The following is a 9,809-nucleotide window of genomic DNA, read 5'->3' as shown; positions in this document are numbered from 1 at the left end:
TTTTCACCGACAGGCATGTACATGCATAAGTGTGTTTTTTTCGTGTTACGTATCATTGGAATATTTGTTCTAGAAACCTCCTCAAAAACTGAAACATTGTATGTGGAAATGCATTTCTCTAAAGGACGTAATCATACTAGTTGACTTAGGCAACTAAAGTTATTTTACAGGTGGTGTCAAGGATCTTGCATAAATAAGGGTCACCAACCACATGTGATCATGCATTATACATGTCACCTGTAGGAGTTATTTCGAGTAACATTTCCAATAGTTGAAGTCAAAGTTAATAACGCTACGAAATCCCTCGCACCATTCATTCTACGTATCCTCAGAAGTGTGGAAGAAGGAGAAAGAGTCGAATACTCAACATGGAATCATTCAGGAACACCGTGCCTCAATCCTTCCCCTTACCTGTGTCAATCCTTCACCTTACCTGTGTCAATCCTTCACCTTACCTGTGTCAATTCTTCACCTTACCTGTGTCAGTCCTTCACCTTACCTGTGTCAAGCCTTCACCTTACCTGTGTCAAGCCTTCACCTTACCTGTGTCAATCCTTCACCTTACCTGTGTCAATCCTGCACCTTACCTGTGTCAATCCTTCACCTTACCTGTGTTAATCCTTCATCTTACCTGTGTCAGCCCTTCACCTTACCTGTGTCAGCCCTTCACCTTACCTGTGTCAATCCTTCACCTTACCTGTGTCTATAACATCATGTGTTGTAGTATGTCCTGTGAAGCAAAGGGGTTTTGGTCTTCTACTGAATATGCCATTGTACCTAGGGTACATCTATGTGATTGTGTGTGTGTGCGTGTGTGTCTGTGTGTGTGTGTGTGTGCGCGTGCGTGCGTGCATATATACCTCTTTAACTGTTTATGTACACGAATATTACAGTTGGTGTTACCTTCAACAAGACAACTGCTTCTCTGTGGTATATATACTTAAGATATTATTATGCGACCTGTGTGGACATAATTAGTCTTTGTGCTGAATAGGATATTGTTTTGTTTAAAAGTGCAATATGTGCAAAGTCAGACTCTTCAAGTGTCAACAACACACACGTCAGCCCAAGCATCGCAGGGAGTTCTATAGCCGACACAGGCCTCTCCTGTCGCAGTCCCGTCTGTATAGCCTCGTGGGCCAGGTAGAGTTTCTCATCAGACAGGGAGGAGTTGGACTCAACACAGAAGTGTCTTTGTCTGTAGAACGAGGTCACTAAGTGTAACACCATTACCTGACGAAGAATGTTTATGTATTTGTGTATACATACGTACAAGAAAGTAAATACATATGGAGTATATGTAACATCAATGAGAGGACACTTTAAAATAAGAATTTATATCAACGTACTGTATGTAAAAGATGACTTAACAAATTATGTAAAAGAATATGTTTATTAACTGATCATGTTTAGTCTCATTTACATGTAATACATAAGAACAAATTTCAATTTTGAATTTAGTAATCTATGCAATGATTAGGTACAGCAGTTTGATGATAATACATAGAATTTAGCTTCTAGAAAGAGAACAAATAATAAGCTATTGTGTACGACCTTAGATCAAAAGAGGTATGGTATGCAGATGTATAGATTAACACACACACAAATGAATTTTAGGGACACATGATCGCTTGATAGGAAACTGTTACCAATATGATGGTCCAAGATTCTCAATATACAATTCACTGTAATGACAAAAAAACGTGATCCTTCATAGAAGGACGACACAATCTTCGTTGGTTATCCTTGCTGTTCGATAAAGAACATTCGCCATTCCGGGTCTTGTCACGAAGTGGTCCTTGGCGTCCTCCCGTCAAGACAGGGCGGTGGCATTTTGTTTCAAGAAAAAGGGTGATATCAGAGTGGAATCTGATTGGTCAGAAGGAGGGACGTAGAAGGGATATAACTCGTAATAGCCACTTGTGGCGCTACGACCGAACCCAGAAATTCCAGCAAGGGTGGAAACTGAGCTGTTACATTCAGTTAACTCTCTTGCCTCGGGAAGAAGTCCTAGTATTGACACATGAGTTTCACTGCTTTGCGCAATAATCAAATCTCATGCAAATGATATAAACGTTTTGAAATCGTGGAATCATTCTAATATTAGTGCTATTCAACATTTGCTAAATAAAAGCACCAAAAACATTTCCATTGTCATAAAAAATCTCTATTCGCTCGCTATTTTTCATGTAAAACTTTCAGAAAATGAATAAATAATCTATACCCAGCAATGTAGGATTTGGCAGAACGATTTTCGTAATTTGATAATTGTAAACACCGAATGGGTGTCTGCTGACTATGATAAAAAAATAGAACGTTGAACGTTGAACACAGTATTAGCCAAAGAAATCGCTGAAAGGTTATTGTATTCATTCGTGTTTTAAAGTCAGTGCGTGATGTTGTCATTCATTAGAATGCACAAAATTAAAAAGAGGAAACGGAATTGGAATAAACCCATTCTGTCCCAACCAGCTCTTATCCTGCCCTGGCTACCCTACAAGAAAAGTTTGAAGCTGTTCCCTCTGACAAGGCCTGAAATAGCATAACCATTATACGTAAGCATCACTACATTAATTGCTTGAACAAAGAACATGGTATAAATGATATATCAAATAATGCTCCATATAAGGCAAGTCTGTTAACTGAGAAAGAAATCTGCCCAAACCATAAATCAGTACTGTCAACTTTTGACTTAACTCCAAAGCTAAATAAAAATCCGTACAAAAGAGAGACATATTGCTGGGTCCACCAAATATACCACCAAATCCCTGCCTCAAAGACTCACCGTAATCCTTAATGCAAACAAGGGAGGACTTTATTTATATTCACAGAAAGTATTTGAGACAAGTGGAAGTTATACCATGTGGTTTCTCAAATCCTCAAAGGGTTTGCTTGAAGTTCTGCAATCTCAGAAAAGAACCATGTTCATTCTTTCAAAATATCTGATTTTTCAACTTTGTACACCACTGTCTAACATGACACAATTAAGGGAAAACTTCATTCCTTGATCCATGGGGCTTTTGTTACAAAATGTGGTGAACACAGACACAGTAACGTGACAATATTCAGAGGTTCAGGACACTTTATGAAACATGAAACCAAATGCCATCTGATGTTTACTGAGAAAACAATATGTGAAATGCGGGACTTCCTCATTGATAACATTTACATAAAATTTGGGGGTAAGACATTTAGGCAAGAAGTAGGCATGCCCATGGGCACCAATTGTGCTCCCCTTCTTGCAGATCTGTTTCTTTATGCATATTTAAGTTTAACTTAAGCTTCAGGTATATCGATGATCTCATATTGTTCAATAACAATCAAATAGCCAATTCCCTTCTACTGATTTACCCAAATGAACTAGAAAAAAGGAGACCAGTGAAACTGCCTCATCTGTTTCATGTTTAGATCTATGCATAAAGATTCCGAGTGACAAAACACTCTCCACGAGACTGTATGACAAGAGTGATGAGATCAACTTTCAAATAGTCAACTTTCCCTTCAGGTCGAGCGATATTCCAGCTGCTCCAGCCTTTGGTGTTTACGTTTCACAACTCTTGAGATACGATCGAGCATGCTTTTTCAACCAAAGATTTCAAAGAGCGTCATACGACTCTTGCTCAGAAGTTGTTTGATTAAGGTTACAACATTCAAGGCCTCAGTAAAGCTTTCAAAAAGTTTTATGGTAGACATTTGGAGAACATTTCCAAATTTGATGCATCAGTCACAAACATGATGTCCGATGCAATTCCCTATTTTGACTTGTACCATATGTTCCGATGCTTTTTTTCAGGTGAACAATTAACATGGTAGTGAAAAACACACAGAATTACACCCGCACTTTGGATATGTACGAACAGCATAGTTAATGGAATTAATATGAACATAGTCTTATCCAGCTCACAAATAGCAAAGTTTGGGAAAATGCGCAAAATAAATTCACTCAAAAATGAATAAACACAAGCAATAGACAACAATATGCACTAATAAGTAAACATTTGTTACTGCAGAATGAACAACACACGTGGACAGAAAAGGGTAAATACGCGTTTGAGCTATAATCTATAAGACTTTTAACAAGTGAGAACATACTTGACAAAACACCTTTAACAGCAATTAAATGATAGATGCGAAAGAATTACCTAAGTTGATTGTAATGATGTGTTACGCACAATAGCATCGCATATGTGTAGATCCAGTGTAAACATATTTTTGTTATTCAAAGCCATGTGTAATTTAAATATGCATGATTATACGCCCATGTCTAGATGCACATGACACAAGGTTTCATAGAATAATGCAAAACTTTACCTTTTAAAGCATACAAACGCGATCAATTTCTTCCAGCATAGTTTACCGCTACATGCATTCACATTATGATGTCCTGATACAGATGACCTTCAAATGTCGAGTCACTTCTTCTGAACCTTTGCGTACATGGCTGCAATGTCCTCATCCTGCCCTGGGTTATCTCCATCAGAGTACTGCCCGGATGTTCCACGAGCAGGCTTCCTGGGTTTGTCTACTTGAGTGTACACATCCGTCACCTGATCAGTGCCCTGTGCTTTGTTCACATTGGCATAGAGATCTGAAACTCTACCATTGCTTTTCTCTTCTGAATTTCCCCCAATTGTGTTGAAAACTTTGTCGTCAAAATAGTCTAGGTGTCCTTGCGTCACCCAGGAGGTATTGCCCAGACTGAGGCCCGAACGTGCTGGTCCTGAGTGCGTGAAGCCATAAGGTGACTCCAGTCCGGGTTCATAGCCCTCGTTAATGTCACCGCTAGTCTTCCTGTGCAATTGCTCCAACTTGTAGTCATCAGTTCCTTCATAGATTGGGTTAGGCACGTATCCATCACTTAAAGAGTTCCGGGTACCGCTTGGCTCATTCCCATCCTCGTGGTTTTCTTCTATGTGTCCACGTGTTTGATTTGTTTTCTCTGAACTGTTTCTAGAAAATAAAAATTAGTTGGTATAACGAGGGCTTTATGTGTGCAATACATATATTGCTTCACTTGTTGTATAAGCACGTGTGCATAGCCTTAATTTTGGAATACTTCTTCTTGGAACAGATTGATATAATAGTTCTTACCGAACAATATACCATTACTGCACCATAATCGTATTCAGGCACCAGTAAGACCTATGATGGAGTGTTCATCGCCTCAAGGACAGTTGTATGCAATATGTCGAAAATGAGGAGCACAAGTAAGACACATTCGATACTATCGTAGTATATCAAGTCTTTGAATGGCATCAAAATGATATACATGAGATAGAGAATTTATTAATGTCAACTACTTTATAATGAAGAACACAACATTTAGGAGTATATACTTACTCCTTCATCAGGTGAAAGGTTGAAGCAAATACATGTCACCTGATGAAGGAGTAAGCATATACTCCGAAATGTTGTGTTCCTCATAATACTGAAGTTGACATCCATAAACTCTTGTCCTGAACTTATTTTATATCATGTTTTTTACGGAAGTATAGGAAATTAGGAGTGTTGCTCTGATTTATCTAATCTCAGTAACCATGCATGATCATTTTATCAACGATAAATGAAAGATCAATCACAAATATACTCCTAAATTGAGATGCCATGTATATCTAAGAACACAGCCATTCATTCATGACAAATTCCATATAGAGTAAATGTTCATTTAGAAGAATGTATGGGTATGCTATTCACCGATATAGTAATACTAATTGTAAAAGCTTTTACCTTTTCTTTCGTCGGACACAGACCGTGATTGTCACTATGATTGCTATCATGATGACTCCTCCCACACTGCTGCCGATGATAAGCACCTCTGTTAACATATGTTTTACATGCGAGTATGTGATGTTGTGAGTCACGAATTATGGCCTAATTATGGTTTTTACCTGAGTTCATTAACTCAAAACAGAAGCTAAAATGATCAAGAAAAGAAATAGGCCATTGAGAAATAAAACCAGTGTAAATATGGGGCACGTTGCAAGCCACGAATCGCTTAAAGTAAGTAAGTTTATCACTCATCTCAGGGTCTGCAACAGCTTGAAGCAGTTGCACTCTTCCAAAATTGCGGTGTGACTACCGCTTGGTTGCCTTGCCCAAATTAAGAAAGTATTAGAAGAGGCTCGATGATGTGCCCATGACTTTATGACTATTGATGACTATTGAAGATATAGAGCAGACAGGGGATGCTTGGATGTTAGCTGCCTTTGTCCATTTCCCAGTAAAGAATTTCTTTTTCCCCTGTCAAATTCAAATTTCCGTTAGCCGCCAATTTGGTTTGAGAAGGAACCGACGTCAGCCACCGATTGGTGCGATTGCAAGTGGAGTAACCGCCCTGCTGTAAGGCTAATTGCTGTACATCGTTTGGTAAAGCGATTGGCTTTTTGCAACGCACCCTTGGTGACGTTCCCGTATGACATCGTAATGTGAGCGCCCTGCACTCGATCGCATTTGTCAATAACCATAGATTTCGGTATTTTTGACTGTGCCATTAGATGAGTGATCACGAAGTAAAAAAAAAGTATATCTTTTAATAGAATCACATGTATCAGATTTGTTCATGTAAACCTGAAGTCAAAGCTAATGTCAATCGATCAGTTTGAGCATGCATTATTATTGCTATTGTTATTGTTATCTCCTGAGATACTGTTTGATCAAGGGACATCACCTCGGGGGGCTATCATTGAATATTACATTAGCTTCACATCGAACTTCCAACTTTGAACACCTTTGCTTGGTGTTGAAGGAAGAGTTTCTGTTGCAGCTGGAGTTGATATGTCATTATCCATTGGTGAAGTGGCCTCTGACAACACGATAGTTATACTGTCTTGGGCGTATTCAGCCAGCGATGAAAACAAGTAGGTGTGCAACTATTGACTAACACTTCAAACCTAAGGCTCCGAGATCAATGGGGAGTCAGACAACTTGGAACTTGGGATGCAAGCGTGACATTGTGAAAGCGAGGTCTGCACGTCTGCCATGTTTTTCCTGAATCTTGTCAATCACATTAGTGTCAAATGGGACAGAACATTCAACAACAAGATCAGGTTTGTTAGCCTGGATAAGTCTGAGGCTGTATACGGGCCAATTCCTTGGAATGTTGTATTTATCATTTTCCATGACGCCCTCAACATATTATGGGTCGTACCATGGATGGGCCTCTGTGTCAAAACCGCAAGTATGGCGATCGAGACACTCCATCATGTCGCTTAAGATGCTGTGTTTGTGCCAAAGCTGGGCATCCACTGACAATGTGTTTGACAGTCTTATTAAATTCATTGCATAATCTACATTTCATGTTTACATTTTGATGCAAAATCACTTTCGAATGGGAAGTGACTGGTCCTGAGCAACAAACATAAAACCTCCTGATTCACTGACTGCACAGGGCTGCTAATCCTCTCAACACACTGCACATGAACTCGATGCAATAGTTGGTGAGATAGCCTCTCCTTGAAAAAATGAGTCTGGGATTATTATTTTTACAGGTTATAATAAATGCAGCAAAGTGGGTTTGGGTGATCCTGGCGCAGTCAGGCTGGTTTGGCTTATCATCAGTTCAGGATCCTTGCCCCCTCCACACACAGCCCAGACAGCGAATGGGACTTCTGCCAGGAAGCACTGCCTAGTCAAACCAGTGAGAACATTTCGGAAAATGTGAAAAACTGCAGCCTTCTGCATTACCAAGATTGTCAGAATGGCTCTATTCCAGGTAGCAAACCCGGGTATTCTCCCAATGTCAGACAACAGATTGGGAGGTACCAAACCTAAGGCACCGAAAAAATGAGGAGTCGGACAACTTGGTACTTGGGATGCAAGAGGCCATTTCGAAAGCGAGGTCTGCATAATTGCCATGTTTTTCGTGAATCTTATCAATCTAAGATATCAGTGACTTCATCGGATTTATCAAAAAGGACAAGATCAAGTTTGTTAGCTTGGATAGGTCTGAGGCTGTATATGGGCCAATTCCAAAGAATGTTGTATTTATCATTTTCCATGTCGCCCTCTACATATTCTGTAGTTGTTGTGGGAGAGTTTGGATTGGAATGGCGGGGCGTGACGAAGAAGGAAAAGTCGTTCACATTGGACAACGATAGCGTGGGAAGAGCCATTGGTGTAATATCATTGTCCTTGCTGACGTTGTTATTGAAGGTTGTGCTTACCAGCTACCGGTTTGTGGTTGCTGGAGGCATTTTTGGAGGTCACTGTTTGTGTAGTAGCAGTGGTATCAGCAACATCAGTAGCTGTAGTTGTAGTAGTTGATGCAGATGTTGGACAGTTAGACAGTGACACATCTGCAGGAATGTTGGCTCCACAGACGACGGTAACATTTTTACCTGTATCCGCTGCAGATAAATGATTATTGAGCAACATCACATATACTCATGCATATACGCACCAATTAATGAAATAAATGAGACAGAGACAGATACTAACACACATAGTATCGCCACCAGCGTCAGTTTATTTATTGTTATTTATTTCAAATTATGTGCTATATATATTTTTTTGTTAAACACTTCATGCTCGGTAGGTTATTACCGATATAGTAGGTAAATAATAAGAGGTTATTGATACTGCAGACACTTGAATAATATATGCACATGTGCATTCACCATGTTCAATTGTTTGCATGTTCTTCCATGACAAATATGTGTCTTATCAACGCTCGGCCATCATTATCTTGACAACTACATCACTGAAAAATATCAATAAAATGACTTCTTTCTCAAAAACGGTAGATTATTACATGCAAACACAAATTTTACCCAATCAACATTGTTATACAGCGCATCCTAAGTTTATGAAAGGGGACGAAACGACAAACGACTGAAAAGTTTGAACAATGACATCATTTTGCGTTGCTGTAACACTTCCTGTGCTGTTGCTTCGACTTCCTGTCTCTAGAACACTATTATGATGTCATAATAGTGGCGTGTAATCTAGAACTCCACATTGCAAGGATCGATTCACTGCTATCTGGGGTGGTTAAATAATGTTTACTTGGTGTTTCCGTTAGTCTTCTTGCGCTGGCTCATTAAGCTCTCATAAGAGGGATTGAACTATTTTATTGAGAAGTACACCTTGAATATATATATATGCGGAGACAACTGCTTGGAACATTTCGCCTGCACAACATATTAGTCCCAACAGTGCTATCACCAACATGTCCGCGTCGCTGAATGAAAATGGAAACTCATAGGACTCAGAATTTCTGATGAAACAATGAAGAACGTGTTTTAGCATAAACATGACGTCAGGCGTCAAATTACCATTAAGGAACATTTTCCGCAAGAAATTTAGTCACATTTCCATTTACCAACAAATCAGGGGGAATATAATTATTAATCACTTACATTTCGACCGCAGCCACAGAAATTCTTTTCCCTGACGTCCAGGGTCGACTGTCATGAATATCGACATGTTAACATAGTTGGACTTGCCCTCAAACATTGCGCTGGAACAGTTTCTTGATGCAGATGTATTTTTACAGTCCACCTTGGTTGACACATCCCCGTCAGTGAAGTCCACAATGCAGGCGGCAGACACAACTCGGGTTGCAGCAAGTTGTATTATGACATGGGAGTTACACTCATGAGAGTATGCTATACAGTTAGCATGGGCCTCCCCGTCATGTTGGTCGTTGTACAGGTACACCTCCTGTCCTGTGTGTGTAGAATCATTTTGGATGTGCAGCACCGTGTCCTCTGAAAAGGATGGCCTAGTCATTAATATTGTGTATACTTCTAACACGACGGTAGATGTACAAGTATCTATTGTAAATAGGCATTGGAAACAATATCCAGTGA

The 9,809-nt window shown here is 39.6% G+C and overlaps 1 protein-coding gene across 5 annotated transcripts in view; it reads right to left on the bottom strand.

Annotated features, from left to right (window-relative positions):
• Positions 1–3,497: 3,497 nt before the first annotated feature.
• The window catches only part of LOC124120909, a 53,197-nt gene continuing 46,885 nt past the window's right edge, over positions 3,498–9,809 (bottom strand). For 4 of the 5 annotated variants that reach the window (XM_048391208.1, XM_048391211.1, XM_048391220.1 and 1 more), the window contains exons 4-7: positions 9,357–9,707; positions 8,163–8,345; positions 5,728–5,815; positions 3,498–4,950 (exon numbers count right to left, since the gene is read on the bottom strand). In XM_048391208.1, the coding sequence (XP_048247165.1) occupies positions 4,413–4,950; positions 5,728–5,815; positions 8,163–8,345; positions 9,357–9,707 (1,160 nt within the window). In that variant the 3' untranslated portion in view covers positions 3,498–4,412. The remainder of the gene's footprint in view (positions 4,951–5,727; positions 5,816–8,162; positions 8,346–9,356; positions 9,708–9,809) is intronic. The other variant, XM_048391224.1, reaches the window with a different exon arrangement.

Source organism: Haliotis rufescens, unplaced genomic scaffold (genome assembly GCF_023055435.1).
Source record: "Haliotis rufescens isolate VD_foot unplaced genomic scaffold, xgHalRufe1.0.p SCAF_10, whole genome shotgun sequence".
Lineage (NCBI taxonomy): Eukaryota > Metazoa > Mollusca > Gastropoda > Lepetellida > Haliotidae > Haliotis > Haliotis rufescens.
This window is presented reverse-complemented; position numbering and strand designations above follow the sequence as displayed.